Genomic DNA, 26007 nt, shown 5'->3' with positions numbered 1-26007 from the left:
GAGGTGACCATTGCACTGTTACAATATACAGGAAGACCAACTTAAATTGTTTTAGTTAGAAGTGTGATATGACATTTTTTGGATCAATAGGATGGTTTAAATCCATGATGCCAATGGTGAGAGACCATATAGACCGAGCAAAAGAGGCACAGTACAGAATACATAACAGAAATGTTCACGTTCAAGAAGATGGTAGGATAACAGAGGATTATGATTGGATATCTGATTATAACCGTGTTATTATATGTATCGAGACATTTCATCTCTAGAGTGAAGCATCCATGTCGAGAACACTTAATATGTGCTTATGATCAGAGGCCAAATCATAATTCTTTGAAGAGCATGGAGCTTTTTCTCCTTCATGTACGACTTCTTAGCAGATGAAAGACAGGCATTAATGGAAATGTGTTTGCTGTCATCAATGTGCATTTCTTTACTGAATCAATTACTGTATGTTCCAATAAGAGATCAGGTTCAAATGGGACAATATTAAAGTGACATAAAAAGCAATACAAACAGATGAGTAAGAACCATGTTGTAATAGAAAGACAAAGAGTATCAGTTACATAGAATAAAACCTAAGCTTTACTATAGCACAATTTGACCTACTAGTTTATAATGTTAATGGGCTGCTAGACAGGAAAAATGGATATTTACAATAGTAACACACAGATAATAATGTCACAAAAAATATTAGATGAATTATAAATAATATTAATGTTTTGTAAAGAAAAGTGGGAAGGATGATATCCTTACTAGAATAAAAGAAGGAAAAATAAAGGAGTCTTAACATTAATTAAAAAGAGCATAGAAATAAAGCTAGAGAACAAATGAAAGACAGGTAGGGAAGACTTACAGTGGTGAGACGTGGTTATCACGGTGTAAGAATTACACTGGCTGGATTACATATTCCATCAAAAGCAGTGGGACAAGATATAAACAGGGCAAGACAGCAACTTATCTTTACCTACTACACACATTACAGACTAAGCAAGTAGTCTCACATGTGCTGAGGCAACACATACTCTCAGCAACTTCACAAACACACAATTCAAGCAGTGCACACCATGGAACATGCACTTATAAGTATCTCACCTCAAAATGCCTGCCGCCATACAATCCAACAGCCTAGTCATAGCAGACTCCATTGTGAGACACATTGATGCACCACTCACCAGGGGGAGCAAGGAGAGGGTCACGGTCATTTGCCTGTTGAGGGCCAGGATTAATCACATAATGCATTCACTTAAGTCCTTACACTACAGGTACACACATGACACAATCATAGCACAAGTAAATCATTACTCTTGCAATCCTCCTGCATACCTAGAAGATATGATCATGCATTTAGAGTGGAAGTCTCAATTACCCAATGTGCAAGCCATGTAAGAGGCTATATAACAGGCTAGTTTGGCTGTGAATACTAAGAAATGTAAACTGGACATGGCGGAAGCCAAGAATCTGGGATACCTTATAGGAAGAGGGGTGTTAAGCCTTCAAGCAGAAAAAAGAGACCATTGATGAAGAGAAGATCTCAAAAGCTTTGTCTGTGTTTCAGTATTCATAGGTTTATAGGTTCATAGGTGGGTACTAGGCTATTGGCCTTAGGGCCTATATAAGTCTAGCCAAAAATGTACCCTGGTTTCGCCACCCAAGACAATTATTAAAGGACTATGATCTAACATTGGCGGTAATAATGTTTTTTTAGCATTTTTGGATTTTATTTTTTTACCTTTTAAACAATTATGTTTAGCCTGCTTTACAAATTTTATTCTGCTATTACGGAACAACTAGACATGACAAAAGGAAAATAACAATTTTCCTCTCATTGTACATGTTTTGTTTCACCGTTTTAAAACTCTAACAAACCACATTACATCCATTGTCTGGCTGGGCAAGGAGGTGCACATATTGAAGCTGGCTTTACATAACAGTGGAGAAAATCATGTTGGATTAACGTGCCAATCACTGGGAGTAAAGAATGAAAAGAGTCTGTTACGTGGGGATACACATACTTTTCCCGACTACTGAAGACTGGATATTTAAAACAGGAATTTCAGTATGTAGAATTGCATTCATTGTATTCAGCAAACAAAATATAGTGCATGATCTGTTAAACTCTAAATGAATGCTTCTCATCAGTATATAACAAGTGTCATGCATTTAACAAACAAGAAGTTAGATACCTCTGTCGGTGATATTAGGACAGGCTTGGGAGAGGTAGTTATGCAAAGTGCTTGTTTGAATGAAAATTAAGGCCTCACCCATCTAAGGTAGAAAGTGGTAGTAAACAACATGAGACTTGCATCCTTGCACCTTATAAAAAGAATCATGGCTGAGCTCTCAGAATATGTGTCTGAAGCAGGTATGAACCTCACCCGGAGAAGCATTTTACCTTCATCTATAATGATGTCACAACAAAAGATGATTGACTTTAACAACAACTGGCTTAGCTTCTGGTATCATTCAAAGGAGTTACAGTACACATCTGCATGGAAGGACATAGCAGATAGCCTAAACTGTTTTGCAAGGGGATGGCCTGTACCTGTCCACACAAGACTTTTTTATATTTGTAAAAAAAAAAAAAGATCCACCTCCCAAAATGTGTCTTTTTTAGGAAAAGTCAGTCTTCAAAAGCTTCCAGATAATATGAAGGTATTGCTGTTCAACACATGCAACCTTAACAAAAAAATATACTCCCTACAGGCACTCCTAACCAAAAATTGCATTGATGTATGTAAAATCACTGAGACCTAGCTCAAGAATATTGCAAGCTCCCCATCACTGCAATGTTTCAATTCCTAGCACCCATTTAGCCCTTTCTCACTAGATGAAGGTACTAAAGTTTGAGGATCTCAATATTCATTTCAAAATGTCATTGTCAGGCTCATTAGGCAAAATGATGACTTGTAACGGTATGACCTGACTTTGAGTAGCATCTTACCCTCACCAAGAATGATGCCACAATGTGGGAAAAATGGAAAGATCCCATTGAACCCAAATAAAAGGATTGGGATCCTATCCTCGGGAAACTAAATAAAACCCAATCCCTCAGTCATAAAATGGCCCAATCCTCCACCCAGGCCCAGCCAAATGGTGATGACCCAAAAGCCCAAAAAAGACCATAAATGAAAAAGCAAAATCCCAAAATAAACAAATATCCAAAAAAAAAAGCTATACTGAGCAAAGATAAAATTGTCTAAGGCACTAGCAAAATCAAAAAGGCACAGCAACACTATCAATAGGCACAGGCACTCTTTATTAGGAATAAATAGGAACTTTACCATATTTATAAGGATAATCACAACCAAAAACAATAAAAGTAAAAACAACCAGACATTGACAATGTTACACCAAAACAGACAAAAATACACCAATCCCCCATGACCAAACAAGCAGCTAGCTGACCCCCAGAGTCAGACAGATGCTCCCCCTCCACTCCCAGGCTAAAATGATCTCTCCAGCAGCGCAAAAAACAACATCTCAAAGCAAAAACACAGCATCAATGGGACCAGATCTACATGAACTCAAGGGAGAGCTAAACCCAAACATAAAAACCTACTACTCAACTCAGCCTTACTACAGGATATGTGCCACTACAGTGGTGCCACAGCAACTTACTACAGGATATGTGAAGGTGGAGTCAGACAGCAACAGTGGTCCCTACTAATAAAGGTGGTGCCTCAACGGATCCTGGAAAAAGCTAAAGGTAAAGCTGGACTGGATGGTCTGCAAAAATATGGGGGACCTACAAATGGACCCGGAAATAAAAGAAGATTTGTGGAGACCAGATCCTGCCTCTTAAACCTGGTCCTGCCTCTTAAACCCATCCTGCCTCTTAAACCTGGTTGATTTTTGGTGAAACAGTCCTGGACCTATTGATGAGGGGAAAGCCCTCACACAGCCTACCCATACCCCAAAGGCATTATAGATAACCTCACATTATAGATAAGCTCACCAGCTTAAATATAGAACCCCAAAATAGAGACCCCATGGTTACCACTCAAGGTTAGAATTGCCATCAAGGTCAGCTGGAGCAAGAGCCATGTCTGACAAGCTATCAGCGGCCGGTGTCCCTAATTCTCAGTCCTATATATATCTATTCTTAGGGTACTATAGGACGGAGGTTGAGCTGACTAGGCAGATGGGATGCTACTAAAACTGCACACAAATCTGACTCCAGCCGCTACATAAGCATCCCTCCAAAAGGCCCTCTCCAAAACAGCCACATAAAACCAGATAAGCCATGGCAAGCCAAGCTAAAAGCCAAAAAAGTGTATAGTCATCCCTTGGCAAAAACAAACAACACAAATTACCACATAGGAGGTGAAAGAATTAAAGAACAGAAGAAGTGAGAGGAACTGGGGACCCAAGTTGATAGCAATCTCTCACAACCATTTCACAAAGTGGAAAAAAAACATTTATAGCCCGCCCCTAATCATGAATCTAATCTATCATGATCAGGGAGGTCATGCGTCGTCTCATCTCATCCCTCATCAGGCCCTCAATTGAGTACATAATACAATTTTTGGGATGGATGTTACCAGACAGACACCTGCAGCTGGAGAAAGACCCCAAACCCCTCACCAAGAGGAAGCCATCAAAACAGATGCATATGCTGTGCCCTGTTAAAAACTCCAGCTCACAGCCAGTGGCATACGTGGCATGTTCAGAGGCTGATCTGTGCCTGCTGTATACCGAATTGTCCTACAATGATTAATGGACATGCTGCACCTCAGAAAATCAAAATCCGAGAGCTCTCAGATCGAGACTTGAACCTCAGCACTGAACTAAGCATGACATGCTGAGGGACCCAGAGGTTAAACAGAGGCTCCCCCTTCAAAAATCCCAGTCCAGGTTAGGCAGAGTCCCCTCATTCCCTCTCTTCAAGAGGAATCTTGATAAGTTGATAAGTGGATGGGAAGTGGTTGGGTATCACTTCTGTGTCACTGTTGTGTCACTGTTAGATAGACAGTATAGTACCTAAAAAAGGGCATAGCAAGCAAAATAAAAATAAAATGGGTGGCGAAAGCCAAACACATTCTGGCTAGGCCTATAAATGCCCTAGGGCAGATAGCCTAGTATGAACCTATGAACCTATGAAATCCTCCATGCCCAACTTACCATTAACAAAAACATGTATCGTATTGTAACTAACTATAGGATCCTCCTTATTCCATCCTTGGCCCATACTTCCTAAATCACTAAATCATGCCATAAGCATTCAGCCAAATACCATTCTCCTAGGGAGTTTCAACTACCCTCCCATCAACTGGGAAACTTGTACATCCCTAAAAAGATATGCCCATGGATTTCTGAACTTCATTAATACAAACTCATTGGACTAGCTAGCCTATCATCCTTCTAGAAGAGACAAAACTGCAGACTTGATTATGGGACAGCTCTGTTCTCTACTAGTTGTAACATCCTCCCTAGTCAAATCAGACTAAGAATCAGTCATATTCATAATAAGGCTGAAGCCAGAAACTTCATCCAATAACTCAGTATTTAGATATCATGCTAAAGCTTAATCTACTAAAATGGAGTGATGACCTGAGAAAATTCAACATTCTCTTTCACCTTGATGACCCCTTGATGAATGTGAAATTCTTCACTACTAAATTCTATGCACATGTAAATAGTTGCATAGAAACATATGTTCTATCAATTCCAAAAAATAAATGAATACAATGCCAAATTTTAAAACATACCCCTGTAGTGGAACCTAAATATAAATAAACAGGCTCTACAGTAATAGGAAAAAGTTCATTGTAAGTAAAAATAAATGCAACCCTCCAAAAGCCAAATATGCTCTTGCCAAACTTAACAGGGAACTGCAGTTCCTGATGAAATCAACCAAGGCTAGATATTTTGTAAAAATAGACACCTAGGCAAAAGATAATCACAAATCCCCCTTTAACTATGTGTGAGGACTCAGAAATAATGCTCAAAATGGCACAGAGATAATGATAAATTATATTACATACCTTAATCCTGAGGACATATTTGGTTCTAACGTCATACTCCTCTCCCCCTACAATCCTAGATTATATACCAGAATCTACCCCCTCAAATCCCCAGGAACAAGTCCTCAACGCTCTATCCAAGGTCATAAACATTGTTTCTGTAGGGCCTAATAAAATATTATGATGTCCAGTGATAGCCTGAAACAGGAACTGCCATCTCCCCTACAGAGGCTCATCAGTATCAGCCTCCAATCAGGGTTAGTACCAGACAAGTAGAGGCTGCAAAAGTCATCCCTTTGCACAAGGAGCATCAACTGACCTAGGCAGCTACAGAGCTATAAGCCTGACCAGTCTCATCCGTAAGGCTATAAAAAAGATAACTATGGAGTTAAGAATTAAGGGCACAGACAGCCTACATTCTCTTGACCCAAGCGAGTCTGGTTTTGTCAAGGGCAGCTCCCACCTATTTATTCCAGTTGGCTTCTTCAAAAAGTAACAGAAGCACTGGATGAGGGAAAATTTGTACACACTGCATATCTATACTTTGCTAAGGCATTCAACACCAGTCATCATTCAAGCATAACTGATAACCTCATCATTGGATAGAAAACTGCCTCACAAATGCAACTCAGTTTATTAGGGTATGTGGATTTACCTCCCCCAAAAGAACTGAAACTAGTGGTGAGCCTCAAGGTTTAGTCTCTGAGCTACTCTTCTTTGGCATCTACTTCTTAGAGGTCAATGCTAATGTTAAGGGCTTATGGCTGACTAAATTTCCAGATGACTCTAAAATAGGTGGCATCATAAATTCTCCGAAAGATGCCAAGATTCTTCCAGAAGGCCTTTATTAAACTAGTAGCTGGTGTTAAAACTATGGCCTAAAACTAAACACCTAAAAATGTATAATTGTAGCCTTCGGGAAGCATGACATCCCCTACATCTATCACATTGGCAATACACCTGAAAATTGACCCCGTAATGAAGGGCTTGGGAACCCATGTGAACAATGAGATGTCATTTGTTCACAATGTATCCTCTGTTGTAAGTCCTTTTTCATTGCATTAATATTATTATTATGGGTATTTCACTCAGGACAGAGAGGTGATAATTCTACTGTATGCTGCACTCATTAGGTATAATGCCTCCTTTGGTGTGTACCTGTCCAAACACCTGATACAGCTTGACTGACCACAACACTTTCTCACTAAGAAAACCAAGGACCTAAATCACAAAAGCTACACTGGTTGTCCTAAAGTCTTGCCTGTCTTTTCATTATCTTATAGGTTACCAAGGGACAATCTCAGCTTCACTTATAAAGCCTCTACCAACCTAACTGTTTCAGATGTCATACACATCTGGAGGTCCAACAGTGACGTAAGCAACCGAGATCTCAGTTGCTTCTGCAAATAAATAGAACTTGCATTATGGACAGATATGTTTCACAAAGAATACCACTTCGCTGAAAGTATTTTCATCTCCATGTAAAGCAAAGTATGTCTCTTACTCTAAGTATAATCAGGATAAGTGGATAAGAAACAGCACCTCTGGATTGGCACCTTTGTACTTTATGGACAGGTGTTACATGCAAATGTCTGCTTGTCCCTGGGTTATTCATACTCATAATACAAAGGGATCTGGGTTAATTGTAATTAAAACTAGGCTAGAAACGTACTGTGGAATGCATGGCTGGGCTTCTGAAGATCCTATTAGATCATCAGCCTGTTAAGCAGCTGTGAATCTATGAACCTAAAAAAGAATATTATGGGAGATGTTATAGTCTTTCATCAAGGATTTATAGTAGTAGCAGGAGAATGTAACACTACAGGATATAAGGAATATGTCTCTGGAGGAACAGGGTAGCACAAACTACCAGCTGAAGGCAGATACAGACATAAATGCATGCATTTGAGCTTAGGTGTGTAATTATAATGAGACAGAATGAAGTGGAACATGCACATTTTTCATCAGAATATAGTTCTTGGCAAGATTAGATAGATGTTACATATCAAAAGAATGAATGCTGCATGGATATGACCAAGTCAATCTATTAGATTTTATTATTCTATCTTGTAGTATATTAGAGTGTCTAGATCTTACATAAGAAAATTGAAGTTCAGGATACACTCAACAATAGTATGGCCCATTAGTATAGAAATGGCCAGCATATGTAATGACGACCGATCTCTGTGCAATTACTTAGATACCAGATACACAATGTGTTAATTAAGAGGGCCTGGCTAGCTATGCTTCTGTGAAGGGAAGAGGGTGTGATTCATTTCTGGCTGTCAGTTGCTCCCAGTGGAAACTAAGAACTGTAGTTTAGGAAGAGAAGATTAAGGAGAAGCACATATAAATTATTCATAGTGAAAGGCAACTGCATAACTCAGCCGGACTTCAATGATGTAACTGTACAACATGCAGTGATAGCTGGAATTACGGAAAGGTCTGCAGGAGAAAAAAGTATTCCTACTTCATAGTTTCATAGTATAGTACTAGGCTATTTGCCCTGGGGCATTTGTAAGCCTAGCCATAGTGATGTGGCTTTTGCCACCCCATGAAATGGTACAAAAATGTACAGAATAAGTTTAGAATACTGTGCCTCTGTCTAGTAGTGACACAATGAAGGTCCCCTTATATAACAGAATTAGTTTACTGTGCCCCTGTCTAGCAGTGACACAGATGTGACCGATCTCCCATCCACTCATCAAGATTTCTCTTGAAGAGAGTCAGTGAGGGCTCTGCAACTGGGATCTTGTTCCAAAGCATGAGAAGCCTCTGGGTTATGAATCTATCCCTCCAGCATGTCCTATTCATACTTGTGCCGAGGTTTAAGTCTTTAGCTCTCGTGGTCCTGATGGATTTGGATTTTTTGAGGTGGAGCATGTGCATCAGATCCTGATTTGACATGGCCTAGCAGGCGGTATGCTACTGAATAGAGCTGAATTTTCTTTAGTCTGGCAGAATAAGACATATGTTGGAAACCCTTGATCCTCTTGGTGAGGTACTTTTGTGGTCTCTTCAGCTGTTGCAAATGCCGGGTGAGGTACATACCAAATGGGGCATTGTACTCAATCATGGGTCTAGTGAGGGAGGAATATAGGGGTACAATGACATCCTTGGATCTGGATGTGAATCCCTTCATGATGAGGTGTGCAAGGTAGAATGTTTTTCTAACCACTTTCCCTAGGTCTCTGATTACTTTTAGTGGGTTGCTGTCTATGTGATAATTTGTGGGTACTTTGTTTTTCCCAAAGGGATGACTATACATTTTTGGCATTTAGTTTAAGGCGCACCAGTTGTCCATTTCTGTGAGGCCTTTTGTAGGATGTATGTGTCTGCTTCCCATGTTTGCTTTAACATCTGAGAAGTAAAACAAGAGGGGTCCCAGGACAGATCCCTGTGGGACACCACTTGTGACTGGCTTTGAGTCTGACATTGCTCCAGCGATTTTAACTTTATGGGTTCTGTCCTTAGCCAGTTTGCAACCCATCTAGTGACATAAGGGTTTACTTTTAAGCTGTTGAGCTGATCTATGATGCCTGAGTGGGTATTGTGTTGAAGGCCTTAGCCAAGTCCAGGTATGCTGTATAGACTGCTTTGCCCTCATCAATGGCTCTAGTGACTGTTTTGAAAAAGTCAACCAGGTTTAAAAGGCAGGATCTGCCCTTTACAAAGCTGAACTTGTCTGTAGGTCCCCTATGTCTCTGTTTATGAGTTCCATAATGATTCTTTCCAGCTTTGTAGAGACCAGGCTGGTTAAACTTATGGGCGGTAGTTTCCAGGGTCTCAGGTCCCATTGATGCTGTGTTTTGTTTAGGCAGTTCTCACTTGGACATCTGAGATGACAGGGAGATTACATTCAGCTGGGATAAGTATTTTTTTTCTCTCAAAGTTGGCCTTGGATGTTTTTTCTGCTAATGTTGATCAGAGATGTCTTCCTTCTTGTTTATGGCTGAGGTCCACCAGACGTCCATTTGTGAAGGATATGTGGTATCCACTGGCACATGATTAGTTTGTGGTCAGATCTCACAGCATTTTCCCCATGTTTGTGATGCTCAGCAGGTCTATATATTATCTCCCTAGTGGGAGAGGTGACCACTAGAATAATGTACCCAGTCTATGTTTATACATTTCTGTAACATGCTACCAGTTGTATAGCAGTTTTGGTTAGTTGCACCTGTATGGTCTCACTAACCTGGAGGTGTGTGTCCTTGATGAATGAATATGGACCCTCCTTTTTTGTGGGTTCGCGGGTTTGGGGCGAAAGGTGCATCAAGTGCCTGCATCTTGAGATTTAGACAGTTTTTTCCCATTTTTTTTTCTAAGGAGGTGGGTTTAAGCCCAGTGGTGACAGGGTGTAAGCCATCCATGGGCAGTGTGTTGGCTTGTCCCACATGTCATCCAGGCAGACAGACATTAGATCCCCCCTTAGAACAGTACTTCAGTACCAAATTGTTAAAGCTGATGATCATCTTTTCTATTGTGGTATCATTCTTGGTGTGAGGGCAAGATGCTGCTCAGGGTCAGGGTCATACCAGCCTGGGCTACACTCAGGTCATTCACACCAGCATGGACAATGAGGACATCAGTGTGTCTGACTATAGAGTCACCTATTACTAGTGTATCAGGCATATGATTGGTTGACACACTGATTTATTGGGAGCCTCTGCTGTTTTTATGTGTTTGGTTTGCAGTTGTGGTAGGTCTATGTGGGACTGGGATTGTTGTGTGTGTGGTTGCCATCTCCTCCTGTCTGGTCATGTCAGCCCTGAGTTGAGAGAATTCAGCCGGCTATATAGTTGCATCTCTCACATGTATTTGTGTTTGTTGGGAGGAGGTGAGACAATTGTAGCATTGTCTCAAGATACCCAGATTGACCAGGACATTGGTTTAGTGGGGTGCTTTTATCTCCTCTTCAACTTGCTATGGGGATTCAAGAGATTTATCAGACAGATGTTGGGCAGTAGGGGCACCAAAATCAATATGAAAAAAGGGTTTTGTCCCCAAATAAATTCTTCTTAGTGTATGTGACTGCATCATGTCTTCCCTCCTAAATCTATAAATCTTTAAACAAATTAAAAAAACAGTGGAGATCAGGTTAGAATTCAGCAGAGCAAGACATGCGCTGATGTTATGGAATGTTTCATTGTAGAAAGTCTGCTTCAGCATGCTTCTGCTTTACAAGTCTTTTAAACAGTAAACAGTAGCTTCACAATAAGTAAAAAATTGTACTTTCCCACTTATCTTCCAGAAATGAGTGATACAAGTATCACTTGTGCAGTGAACGAGAGTAAAACATTACACCTTAATCTGGCCCACTGGTGAAAATGTTGAATTTCAATCCACAATTCCAGTGACCGAGCTTAATGAATTGAGCCAGAATGCTAGAATGGACAGCTAGCTAAGCTGGGTTAATATTTACATTTCTGTTCTTTCAAAAGTACAAGTTTAGGGTGCAGTTGCAGTTACGCTGAACAGAAGTTGGAAGCAATTCCCACATGTAAAGCATTTTAGACAGGGAAAGACAGTACAATGTGTTTAAATCATCATTTTATCTGGGTAAATGGAGTAAAGTTGGCAATAGACTTCCTGCCTAGTTGTTGGCAGTAGAAAGGTATCTCGTGTCAAATCTGGTTCTTATTTACAAACAAGGTAATGCCAAGAGCTAAAGTATGTTTCTTGAAAGCCCTGTCTTGGTGAGCTACTGGTCACAAGAAAGTGAGCAGTGCACTGTAGCTAAAGAAATGCGAGGCCTGCAAAAGGGATATATAGCCATGACTGGGCAGTGGAGAGTAGCAACAGATCTCAGAAGTATGAAGTACAGTATCCTTTCACTTGTTTATTATGCTTGATTTTTGATGCTGAAAAATTGTATTACAATTGATCCTCAATTATACAGTCACATGGAAAAAGATGGCAATTAATTATGTGTTATTCTCTGTCACAGTTTATGAAATAACGTGATTTACCTCTCAAAGCTTTTACATCATTATTCTTCACTCTGTACGTTTTCTTAATATTGTTAATTCTAAAAACAAACAAAATTTTGAGTTTACAAGAGGATATGGTCATGTAACTTAAAGTTTCAATCAAAACAAGTTTAATATACAAAAATCTATGCAAATGTAATTAGCATGTATCAGAGTACATAAATTCAAAATGGTATGACACAGCACTTAAATTATCAGAATTAAATCAATAGGCACACATTGTAATTAAAAAAAAAAATCACAAACCAAAATGAGCTGAAATGCAGATAAAATAAACATACTGAACAGTTATTCACAATTTTATTACCATTTATATATCCTAACAAAAGTTTAGTGCATGAAGCACCATAAATCTGCAAAGAAATCGGGGAGAAAGATAAACTTGTTGATCTCTCTCGCATGAGACCTCAGTTTAACTGCTGACCAGAGGTAGAATGTATAAAGATTTTAGAAGCTGTTAGGACTTCAGTCTGTCACACATATAAACAAAATAGTAGAATGTGGTGTCTAACAGTTTTTAAATCCGTTAGCTCTACAGGAGTGCAATTTGTTTCTGTCCGTTGGCTGTCTGACAGGAGTTAGTGCTTTACTTGTTTTCAAAGGCTTTGAAAGCCTGTAAAACTGTTCATATGCTTAAACTGTTTTCTGTAACTGATAAGTACCTGGAGCGGAAAAAGCTCCATGCAGTACAAATAATTATGATTAGGTCTCAGTCATAACCAGCTTTATGTGTTCTCAACATGGAGGCCAGGATTCACCTTCTGAGCTTTGCTCTCAGGGTGAATTTCTTGGCATCAGTGTCTTGAACATATACGTAATAAGCTGAATATGATAAGTGACCCAATTATAATACTTTATAATGCTTCTATTTGAATTAAAGAAATAATAAGTAAATATTTTGCAAACCAAGTGCACAGTATGAATGCTGTACTGAACTGTTTTTGACAATTTTTTTCAGTATCTCTATCAGTGTATGGACCTCTTATATGGAACAGGTAACATTATGCTGTCCCAAAGGCAATGAGCCAAGGTGTTTACCTGTGCCTCTGTCAATGCATATTCTAATAGCAACTGATGCCCTGGAATGATCAATGGCTGTGAGATAAACTGCTCTATTAATTACTTCTTATACCAGTACACAAATGAGAGTTCTTTTGATGCTTTATTACTATAACAGTAGATGTTTGAATTGATCACTGTTGCAGTATTGCTGATTTATGGCATAATTCTTGCAAAGGGTTCTGTATAACCAGCCAGTCCACAAAAGCTTATGCAAATACTTTTCATGCCATACATCTGACCTACAACCTATGGTATCTAGGTGTAGGTGTGGAAATCCTCAGAGTTTTTTTGATCCAGAAAAAGGTGCTGAGACTTGTAATCAGACAGTACAGACTCAGATACATATCAGTAGGAAAAGATGATGTGGAAAAAAGGGATTCTGCCTCAGCTATGGTTAGAGAGTGAAACAGAGAGATAAGGGGGGTGGTGGGTGAATATACTGTAGCAGTGATCTATTTGAACATCTGTTGTAATAGTAATTCTTAGACAACAATACTATGTTCATCATTAGACTACTGTTACAATATTGCTGACTTATGGGACAATTCCCAAAGCCTTTTACACAAAAATGATGGATGTTTGAAGAGCAGAACTTGAGTCCAGTAATGATTGAAGGATGGTTCTGGCAAAACCTGCTCTGACTCTAGAAAAAGGCTCAAAAAGGGGGACTATATTTCCCGGGAGGCATTGATATGTATGATGCCTTTAAGAAATGTCTTAACCCCATAACATGAAAAAAAGAGGGGGATCAACAGGCAAAAAGGCAAACATGGATGGAAAATTCACCTTGATAGAGGCAGATGGTAGAGATAAATTGAACAGTTCAAAAAATATTTCAGGTTAAATGGGTGCACTGTTTGGTAAGGGTGCTGTCCTCTACTTCAGCATATATACAATCATTTACAATGAGAAATATAAGACATTCTTGTAGCAGAATTTCTTGTCTCCTTTATTAGCTGTTGTACATCTGCAGAGTAAAGCTACCTGAAAAGAATTGGGAACCTATCATCCAGACAATGTCTCCAGTATGGGAAGAACATGAGAACCCTTTTATTGTGTGAGTAAGTTCATTCTGATTGGTAAATTTAGGTGATTGTTCTTGGCTAAATGGAAAAGAAGGGAGAACTAATGCTGTTTCAGCCAAAAGGAAGTCACCAATAATATTTTTGGGTTGTCTTTTTGGACGTTCAGAAGGATCCTTGAAATTAGAGGAAATAAAAGGAAGGCATACAAGAGTTTCTGTTTCCATGGGATCCCTAGGAGTAGAAGTCATAAAAGGGATACATGTTTTTTTTTTGGAGTATCCATAGATATTGTAAAAGATGGAGCTGACTACTGTTGCACCTCCATAAGTGACCCTGGTTCATCTTCCTGGACAAGGATTGGAGAATCCCTCCAGTTCCCTCAGAGAGAATCCGCCTTGGTAGTCCCTTCATGGCTTTATCAGCTGTCTGCTCAGTTAAAAGGGAAGTGTAGCACCCTCAACCTACTCTGCCTCCTGAGAGGTCCCAGCACTGGGAATAGGTACAGTAGTCAGGCAGTCTGCAGGTTGATCATGCGCCTCAGTGGGGACATCCAACTCTGATTTACTGAAGGAAATAGCTCAAGTCCTCTTTCAATGTCTTAGAGTTTTTTCCAGGCTGCTGATGGACATCTGAGATGGAGGACTCAGAGCCCATCTGAGATTGCTGTAAAGCTTGGATACATTTGTTTTGTGAGTATAGTTAACAGATAATAAATGATTTCTTATAGTCTTAGGGGGAAAATATTGAAAAATTGTACACTCTTTATAATTATATTCAGGTCCAAGACAAAATAAACACTTGGAATGCCTATTTATGTAAGGGATTTGCCAACCATGTTTGCATTTCCTTCTGTCTCTTAGATGACACAAAATGGTTATTTTCCACCAAGAAAACAAGGAAACAGGAAGGCTTCCAATAGAGTACATAACTGTACACAACAAATGGAGTTGGAACAGGTTGTATGGTTGACAGACCATCATAAAGGATGGAATCTTCCTTCATGGACTGGTAGCAAGAAAGTTCTGAGGATTTTCATGCCCATATGTCCCTTAAGTACTAAAATGTAATATCATACATAGGTCATAGGGCAGATGTACGATGTGAGAGGAAGGTAGTGGCTAAGCATCTGTAGACTGGATGGATATACAGTATCCTTGGCAGGATAGATGACATAAGTCAACAATACTGTAACACTGTAACAGTGATCTAATGATGAACATTATAGTCTGCCTTAGATGATTTTGTTACAAAATATTTTTCTTCAACAGCCTAGTACAGCAGTTTGCTCTCAAAATTTGTGCCTTCACAAAAAGTCCAGGTTGCTTATAGGTTCCAATTTTCTCTGTGTATTCACCTTATTGCAACCATTTTCTCTGTACAGGAGATGGTCTTTTCACCTCATACTATATTCTACTGATGTTAAACTTTTCATATATTTTCAGTCTTTCCTGTCAGTCTGTGTGGTCCATTTCCAGAATTTTATATTATTTTCTCTTTTCTGTATTCTTCTGTTTGTATTGCCACCTCGTTTCTAAGTCCTACTTAGTTGTTCTTTTATTATGGATACATTCCTTACTTTCCTGGGTATATTAATGTACTATCCATCTACTGAAAATCTCTTACAACTTAGCTGGCTAAGCTTTATAGCCATCACTTCAAATCTTTCTGCAGTTAGTATATTTCTCCTTTAATATACAACTCAGCTCCTCTGTCCTTTTTAGTTGTCTTCCAGCCTATTTAGAGCTCACAGTGATATGAGTGTCTAGTTTTTGCAGCCATACTCTGCTTCCTGAGGCCCAGTCTTGACAATTTTTATATTTATACATATCCAATTATGCAATATTTCTTTGTCCTGTAAAGATGAACCAATTTATTTCTTATACTGGAATGTTTTGCTCCGCCTACTTTTCTGCTTCTCTTTTTATCCCACTCACTATATCTGTTATATTCCTTTCCTCACACTAGTTCTTATTTTTGCATCAGATATATAAGCAGGATGGTTAATTTAGAAATTACTGCACTGATATTCCTTATTGTCATATTGGTGCTCAAACTACTCCTGTGACTTTGACTTCCCAAAGTAGCAGGCCCAACAGGAGTGTTGTCATGTGTACATGTGTTAGTGGATACTATGCTTAGCCATACAGAATACTTCCATTAATAAAGAACAGGAAAAAGATCAAATACTCAAATAATGATTGCTATAAGATATGCTTTTATGTTTATATCAAACAGGACAATGATCAAAATGTTAATAATGTTAAGAACATGTCTAGACAGCCTCCCACTGTCTTACCTGATGGATAATATTTGACAAGCCTGTAAAAAATAACATTTGTCGTCCATGGATTAACCCATAAAAGACACTGTCATGACTTAAAGATTACTGTCTGTTAGGGTTCAGCAAATGTCAAGACTTAAATAATCCTGCTGGATGACATAAATTCTTACTGACAGTTGTTGTTGTGTCTTTTGGCTTTTCCCGGTTAGGGGTCGCCACAGCGGAACTCCGGTCTGCTAATGATTGGCAGTTGATTTTTACATACCGAGTCTGTAATTAAATTTTCAGGATCCATAAACCAGAGTGTATATGGAGTTGATAAAATGAACGCACACCCTACTACCACTGATAAAATATTAGCAACACCACATAATTGTTGACCTAGTCACTAACCATGTTATTGAGTATTTCTTAGTTCCTTCATAACATCAGACTTTCTTAGTGAGCCAATCACCTTCGTTGTCTAAAAATAGTCCATTGTATGTAGCTATACCCCACACTGTTAAACTTTGACCAGTTCTTGCTGTAAGTTAACTGCTTCCTGTTCTAGACTATTCTCTTATTACATGACTCAGCAGATATCTTTCAACCAACCTTTCCTAGAAATACTGAATACATTTTCCCTCTTCAGAATATATGGATGATAAAGGGCAACCCCATAGGTCACTCCTGACAACAAAGCAACTATGCTACTCAGTTACCAGGTATAGCATATCATTTCTAAATGCTAAACCACTACACTTTTGCCTAAATGTGGCTAAAAAGTATTATTATCCTAGTCTACAACATGCCTGTAGTAGTTGTTCAAAGGAAATTAAGTAATTTAAACACATGATAAAGTCAAGTATATGTAATGTTAAAGGTTGATCTATTCAGCCAATAGTTTGATGCCTCAATATCAAAAGCTAATGTAAAAATAACAGTTGGTCCTTAGAATAACAAGAAAAATATAAACTTAAATGAACATAGCTTCAGAACAATGAGTCTGCTGACAAATTTTCTCACAAACTATTACTCTAAGAGGTTCTGTAGTAGATGATGGCTTATCATGTACTTTTATTCCTCCACCCATCAAAATCTTGATCAACAGTAGCATACAAATGAAAATTCACAATAAGCTATCTAAAAATGGTTATCCCTGTTTACAAACATATGTAGAGGAGTGTAAGGGCAGCTTTAGGCTCAATGATCAAATGAGGAACCCAAGAATGAACTCTGCAAGTACGGCAACGTGCAAGGCTCAAAAATCCAAATCCAGCAAAAGGAAAAAATGGCCAGCACTCAAAGGTCGAACAAATACAAATTTTTAATATGATGAAAACATATCGGAGGTTCAAGCAAAAAGCACAACACCCCCACAATTCTATTTCAAACTAGTTTCGGCAATATTCATCAGTGAAATAAAACATATAAAAAGCACAAACACCTTATATATAGTGGCACACCTACTACAACCTATAATTGGACAAATTACAAATGCCCATTAAGACGGGGGAAAACAAACCCTCAGTCTTATGATCCAACAGTTTTCCTTGTGATCAGATATAACTTAACTTCTGTTGAGTTTCAAGCGTTAGCAAATCTCCAGAAGAGGACTGACTTAGTTATTATTCTGGCTGATAAATGAGGAGCTACTGTGGTCATGGATTGGTCTATGTATTTAGATGAAGCAGAAAGACCATCATTAGATAGTAGGTTTTATATAAAAATGCCTATAGACCCTACCCACAAGTTTTAAAAAATATATTGATATCTTCCTCCAATCAGCCCTTGAAGAGGGTATTATTATTATTAATCAGTCAGTAATATTTCATCTAAGTTTTCCTGAACCTCAAGTCCAATATCTGTACCTTTTGTTGAAGATACATAAGGATTCACGAAAACCACCAGGTAGACCCATTGTTTCAGGAAATAGCCCCTTACTGAGCCATTATCAGCATTCCTCACTAGGTATTTAAAACCACTGTTGTCTGCAGTTAGGGCTAGGATCAAAGACACTATGGAGTTTCTAAACATTATATCTGAAATGCAATTACAACCTGGTTGGATGATGTGTACTCTGGATGTGACATCCTTATATATCAATATACCACATTGGGCGGGCTTGTTGGCACTAGAGTATTGGCTTAACCGAGTATCACTATACAGTCCTGGTTTTAATACTCTGTCATTGTGTCTGACTGAACATGTCCCAACTAAAAATATGTTTTATTTTAATGGGGAATGCTATTGGCAGATTAAAGGTACTGCAATGGGGGGTGTCATTCGCCCCAATTTATGCTGATCTTTTTATAAGCTACCTGGAGGAACAGTTTATATATGACATGACTCATACTTTATTCCTAGAAGAGATAGATATCTGGCAAAGATACTTGGATGATTACTGGATGGTATGGATGTCTTATGCTATATATCTACAGGAATTTGCTGATTATTTAAACAATAACAAATGGGGTATTAATTTTACCCAACATTATGATGTGAATCATATTACTTTTTTGGACATTGATATCTCCAGGAATGTTGATGGTACTTTGTATAGTAGTGTTTTCTGTAAACATCCACAATTTAACAACATATTATATGCCACTAGTTTTCACCCATGGCATATTATTCATAATATTCCCAAATCACAATTTTTGCGTATGCATCGCATTTGTTCTGAGGATCATTCCTATGAACATTATAAACATGATTTGGTGAATAGATTTGTTGCACATTGTTATAATAAGGATTCTGTTCTTAAGACCTGTGATTGGGTAGCTAGACAAGATGGGTCAGCTCTTTTGAAATGCAAAGATAATGAACGGACTAATAATAGGAAAGTCAGGTTACTCACTACTTATGGCTGCAATACTGGTAATTTTATGGATGTTATTCAAAAACACTGGGATATTTTGCTTGCTGATGACAGTTTGAGTGATATTTTAACCTCTATATGTTTGTTTTCCTTCCGTAGAGGGAAGATATTGGGTAATTTTTTCACTCACTATAAAAATAAGAATAAGTTTAATGTTCATTCCACATATCAGTCCATGATTGAGGGGGATAAACTTATTGACTGTGGGCCTTATAGTCATTGTTTGGGTTGTAATTATGTTTCCAAATCCATACAGTTTCTAGCAAAAGTGTATGACATTTGTTTTTTGTGTAATTGCAGTACTGAATGAGTAATCTATTTAGCTACCTGTACTTGTTTGGCATTCTATATAGGACAAACATCATGCCCTCTCAGGTTACGAATTTCAGAGTACATGAGTGATATAAGAAATAAAAGCCTTTCGAATGCTCTCTATAAACATTCTATCAAACATCCCACAGGACAGTTTATGTTTGTCATCATTGACAAAATTGAAGCTGACAGGAGTAATAAAAGTGGATGGTATGGTATTCTTAATCACAAGGAAAACTGTTGGATCATAAGACTGGGGAGTTTGTTTTCCCCTGGTCTTAATGAGCATTTGTAATTGGTCCAATTCTAGGTTTTAGGGGGTGGGCCACTATATATAAAATGTTTGTGCTTTTTATATGTTTTATTTCATTACCGCGGTGGTGGTGCTGCGGTAGCGTTGTTGCCTCACAGTAAGACACTGTCCAGTTTGATTCTCAGCTAGAGCGTCTTCTGCGTGGAGACATGCGTGAATGGGCGTACCTTCGTTGAAGGTTGCACGTCAGGCCTGGCAAGCCGGCACATAAAAATCAACTGCCAATCATTAGCGGACTGGAGTTCCGCTGTGGCGACCCCTAACCGGGAAAAGCCGAAAGACACAAAGATATGTTTTATTTCATTGAAGAAGGCTGTTGCTGAAACTAGTTTGGAATGGAATTGTGGGGGTACTGTGCTTTTTGCTTGCACCTTTGATATGCTTTCATCATATTAAAATGTATATTTGTTCCACCTTTGAGTGCTGACCATTTTTTTTCCTTTTGCTCAATGATCAAATAACCCTTTTACCAAAATGACTGTAAGAACTGTACACAAGCCACTTTTAATGACCTCCTACAAATCTTGGTCCTAATGGGTAGCAACATGACTTTTGCCCATGTCACTTCACTTTTCACCCTTACTTAGCATCAATGGCCATCTGAGGACAAACGCAAATAGGTTTATAGGCTCATAGATTGCTACTAGGAAGTAACCTAGATCAGCCATTTAAAACTAGCCACTGCAGTCCCACTGATATATCCAACTACTTGTTCCACCTCTCCTTAAGAAATAATGGGGCTAGGCCTGGGGCTGATTTGCAGTTTCCCATCCATTCATTTAAGTTAAATTTGAAAATTGTGAAGGAAGTGTTTTGCTTTACAAAGAGGTGAGGGATTCTTTGAGAGAAGTATCTGCCATGGCAAAAAGTCTAATTTATGTTGTGATAATTTATGCCCCTAGACCTTGCATTTATGTTACTAGCAATCTTTCAGATATGTAGTAGATCAAACAGAATTGAGTTTTTACAGCTTGGTAGGCCAGGCATAGATCACCACACAAGGGTTTGCAAGAGACAGAGAAGAAAGGCAGGTCTTTTAAATGTTCTAGATGACTTAGAGAACTTATGACCAAGATTATTTTGGTGAGGGACTGATAAAGTTTCCCAAAATGGGCTTGATGGTCAGGTACATGCATAACAGCATACTGTATCTGAAGATGGTCCTGATTAGGCACAGATAGAGGGATATTATGACATTTTTAGTCAAATGGAGAAGTCCATCTTTTGGACTGATGGAAGAAGGCCTTTAGTCAGTTGGACAAAGTCAGAGGCTTTTTAGTGGCAGTTGCTGACATCACACGTTTGTCCAAGTTCGGTTCACTTGGTAGATATGATTGTCTTTAAGGAAGTTGATCAGGCTCCAAACTTGAACTTGGTCAGCCAATGACCTTAAATGTTGGTTTGGGCATTACAGAAGTAAAGGCTAAATAGAATTCTGGGACCCTGTAGAACCCGGGGTACACCACTGATGACTAGTCTCTTAGAGAACAGTGTGTTACCAACTCCAACAGAGTATTCTCTATCAGTAAGCCAGATGACAATCTAGTTATCAGTTTATACTGAGTTTGAATAATTTGTTAATGATAACAAATGGGTACAAAGGCAAATTGGTTTAACTCTAGAGATTGTACGCCAACTATTTCTCCATAGATAAAGTTGATGATGACTCTACCTCTAGCAGATGGTGCTAGTAAGGTTGATAGGTTTATAGCTGCCAGAGTCCATTATGAGTTAAAAGAATCACTGGCCTCAAAAGCGTAGTTATTAGGAGATACTGGCAACCCTTTCTTTGTGCTCAAGCTCATACAGATTCCTTCATGGAGACCTATGTCTAGTCTTTCATGCTATAAAAGATAGAACCCTATTTGATCTCCTATATCAGCCTTTGCCTAGACACTTCTATTCCTGTTCACCACAGACATACAGCCAATTAAAAAATAGAGCTAATTAAAAAAAAACTCTGGTAGATTTTGATCTCCTATTCCTTTGCAGAATTAATGATACATCAAATACTCAATTAAATGAACTAAGCCTTCATTAGCAAATAAATACAACACATTGGAGTGATACATTCATATCCCAACAAATCCCTCACCTCTGGAACAAACTTCTACTACATATCAAGCAGCGTAGCACCTTTGCCACCTTCAAGTTAAACCTACATAAATGGATGGGCAGTATCAACAGTATCAAATTTTCTCCTGGTCTGTCTTGTCTTGCCCTCCATGAGGGGACAGTGACATTTTGAATAGGGTATTTTGGCTAGGCTTGAAATGGTCTGCAGAACAATTTGTCTAGTACTTACCTATGAACCTATGAGACCTCCCTTGTGAAGCAGAACTTCTACAGTTGTTCTCCGGGCTTCTTGTATGCATTTGGTGCACAAATTGTTGAATGGCCTAAGGAGGAGGTCCAACAGGAGTTCTTCCTATTGAAAGGAAACAGATAAATATGTTGTCTGGACCCACAGAGCTGGTGGGATTAGGCCTGGATAGTACTTTTAGTATCTGTTCTGAAGTGATTTCTGCTAGAGGTATGGACTATTAACTTTATTTTGGGAAACTTAGAAGGAACAAGTGGAGAAGCTAGAGCAGAATGTATGTGCCAGTTTAGTTATAGCCTCAAAGTTTGAGTTGGCAATGCCATTAAAGGAAGGCTAGGTGCAATCCTGGTTATTATTTATGAGGTTCTCTGCATAATTAAAGGCTGTCATGTGGTTATATTTCAGTAATGTAGCAAATTTTAGATCAGAATTAGTTTTGTAGAGTTTGATCTTACTCTTCCGTTCCTTATTAACCATTCTGAAACTAAATTTTGCATGTCAAGATTTTGATCTTTTATTTAAGAATATCAGTTTTATCCTTTTATTGTAATTTTTTTAATGGTTGAATTCTACCAGAGTTTTTTATTGTCTCTATGTTTGTGATGAACAGGAATAAAAGTGAACATGCAATGGCTAATATTGGTGTATAAACTTTGCATATATGTGGTAGTAGTTGCTATAGGGTCATTAAGGAGTGAGGGGCTGTTGAACTGTGTCAAGATGGTTGGATTGGATGGTGAATGTTACTGCTCAGTGATCTGATCAAACCAATGAGGGTTTGACAGTGGGTAAGAAGCAGACAGGTGTTTTGTTGATGAAGAAGGACTGCGTATGTTGGTGCCTCTCATGGAGGAGGAGTGCTGTTTGATAAACATAGTTTGCAGTGATTAAGAAAGAAGACTTGTGAGTACTTGTTTGTTATGGAACAGTTGTGCCAGGTAATGGAATGGTAGTTAAAGTCTCCTAGAATGGTGACTCTAATTTATTAAGATAAATTTCAGGAATTGCGCATGTCATGGAGGGGGTTCGGTATTTGGCTATGATGTGATATGAGATCTTGTTTACAGATATCTTGATACAAAAGAGATCAAGGCCATTTTCCTGCCTAGGTAGTCAAGAGAGTCTAGTATGACTAACGACTGATGTCATACTTGGGGGGGGGGGGTCATATAAGTCATTGATTGAGCTTAACACATACATTATAATCAATACCAAGATTCTAAGACTAGTTTTTGGTCTCTATTTCTGCACTTAATTATTCTAACTGATCTGTTCAAATTTATTTTTCCTTTTCTTTTACTTTATTTTATCATATTTAATAGCTGCTGTTGACATTCTCTTTTTTTCTTGTTTCTGGTCCATTTCACTTTGGAGTTGGAACATATCTCAGCTCCTTTGAATTGTGTGCTATGTTGTCTGTGTGGTACTGTCTTACTAAATTACCTACTTCAGGTTTGACAATGATCTTGTTATCAGTCTTTCATTTGTTATTCATCTGAATACAATTGTTCTCATTAACTTTTTGGTTTTCTTTCCATTTTGGTTATTTATTTATTTATTGACATTTGTTAACCGGGTTTGTTCAACTGGGCTTGTGGCCCATTTTCAGTGGAGACCCAAGGAGAAAAGCTCCAGTAATACATTTTAAAACAAGTACAATTTTAAACAATATTGATATAATAGCAGTTATAGCAAAACGATTCACATATGTTGGGATACATGCATAAAGTTAAAGTTGCATTAAAAAGAAGCTAAGTAACAATTTTTCATTGATATAGTTCAATAGGTCAACAATTAACATTTTTTGTTTGTATAAAATTGTGCAAATGCATAGTAGACACAATGGAGAGAGAGGTGTAATGAGGTACTAAGTATGGTCCTTTTGAGGGTACATAAAGGGAAGGAAGACTAGGTAGGGTCATGGCAAGGGCAGGTTCTGGAATTGAGAAAATATGCTTTTATTTAATTTTTAAAGTGTGAGGTGTGGGAGATTGAACGTAAATCAAGGGGAAGTTTGTTCCAAGTATGGGCAAGGGAGTGTTTGTAGAGTAGTTTGCCTATTGACCTTTTTGGGTGGTAGATATCAAGTAATTGTTGGTTAGAAGTACGGAGGGTCTGGGATGGGATGTAGACGGAGACTAAGGAAGATACAGATGGACAGAAGGAGGGTTTATAAAGAATAGAGTGTAACATATGAAAATGATAAAGTAGCAGAAACTGGGGAAGTTCAAGCCATTGAAGAGAGTTTAAAGAAATGCAGTGGTGTGAGTTGTATGTGGAGTTAGTAATGAATCTGGCTATTTTATGGTAAGTCTGTTGCAGTTTGTTTAGAGTGAAGGCCTGGATATTGGTAAGAACTGGGGCGGCGTATAAGAGTGAGGGGAGGAGGAGTGCCTGGCCCAGGGTAAGTCTAGATTCAGGGGTTAGGAATTTTTTGTTCCGATATAGCAGACCTAGTTTCTGGTTTGTTTTTTTTATACATTGGAGTATGTGTAGGTTGAACTTGAGTTTGTCATTGATAATGACCCATAGGAGTTTTGTGTGGGTGTCAGGTTGGATATTTGTATTGTTAGAAGATGTAATAAAAAAGGAGGTTTTGTGATGAGAAACAGAACGGGGAAGGAAAAGTAGGAGTTTGGTCTTTTTGGGATTTAGGATCAATAGGTTGTGAGAGAGCCATTGTTCAGTGGATAGTAGGGCCTGTTGGGTCAGGGAGTGTAGTTCAGGAATGTTATTTGAGATGGATATAAGTGTGGAGTCGTCTGCATACTGAATAAGGGAGGATTATTTGCATGAGGTGTAAAGATCATTGGTGAAGAAGTTAAACAAAAGGGTCCCAAGATGGAGCCTTGGGAAACAGCAGTGGAGATGGGAAGGAAAGGTGAGGAGGATGAGAGCCATTTGACAGATTGTTCCCTGCCAGAAAGGTAACTATTAAACCAGGCAAGTGCGGAGGGGGATAGGTGGAGATTTGCGAGTTTGGATAGTAGTAGAGGATGAGAGACAGTATCGAAGGCTTTGGAGAAATCTAGAAAGAGACAGGAAATGAGTTTATTGTTGTCTAGGGCCTCTGCAATGATATGAGTGAAGGAGAGGAGGGCAGTGGTGGTGCTTTGGTGAGGACAAAACCCATGTTGGGTAGGGGTAAGTAAGTGGTGTGTGAGGAGGTGATTGAGAAGCTGTGAGTGAATACATTTTTCTAATATCTTGGAGAGGTGGGACAGAATGGCAATGGGTCGGTAGTTTGAGGGGCCAGTGGAGTTTCCACCTTTATGAAGAGGGATAGTGAAGAAAGATTTCCAAAGGGTGGGGACAGTTGATTCCAGAATAGATCGATTAATTAGTATAGATACAGGATAGGCAATTGAGTCAGCATCAAGTTTGAGGAATGTAGGAGATAGATTGTCAGTGGAAGGAGAGCAAGGTTTTAGCTTTAGTAGTAGAGATTTGATGTAAGTAATAGGGACTGGCTCAAAAGAAAACAAAGTTGTGTTAGTGGGACTTGGAGAGGTGGGTGTCAAAGTAGATTTTGGCTTAGAGGTTACCAGATTTTGGATGGAAGAGATAAAGTGTTTATTCAGGAGGGTAGCTGTTTCCTGAGAGGAAGAGTTAGGGTATGGGGAGGGATTAGAGGGCTTTCGAGGATAGAGGATGTTGTTGAGAGTTGATCAAAATTTTTGAGGATCGGATTTGTCGTTAAGCTGAGCAGAGCTATAGTATAACTTTTTTCATTAGTTGTATGTTTTTTGCAAGGTTCCCCAGTTGCCTGTATTTTTGAAGAAAAGGTGATTGTTTAATTTTAGTCCAGGTTTTCTAAGCATGATCTCTTTGTTTCATAAGGGACCTAGTCTCTTTGGAGAGCCAGGGAGCATGGT

At 38.7% G+C, this 26007-nt stretch overlaps 1 protein-coding gene across 1 annotated transcript in view; it reads right to left on the bottom strand.

Moving 5' to 3' along the window:
• LOC122814124 (cholesterol transporter ABCA5-like) overlaps window positions 1-26007 on the bottom strand; it is a 951316-nt gene that overhangs the window by 6717 nt on the left and 918592 nt on the right. Inside the window, exon 11 of the mRNA XM_044086739.1 lies at window positions 11936-11994. Within this exon, the coding sequence (XP_043942674.1) occupies window positions 11936-11994 (59 nt within the window). The remainder of the gene's footprint in view (window positions 1-11935; window positions 11995-26007) is intronic.

The sequence above is a fragment of the Protopterus annectens genome, chromosome 10.part0, assembly GCF_019279795.1.
Source record: "Protopterus annectens isolate FY-2018-M chromosome 10.part0, PAN1.0, whole genome shotgun sequence".
NCBI classification, from domain to species: domain Eukaryota; kingdom Metazoa; phylum Chordata; order Ceratodontiformes; family Protopteridae; genus Protopterus; species Protopterus annectens.
Note: the sequence above shows the minus strand (reverse complement) of the source record. Positions and strands in the feature narration are given on the sequence as shown.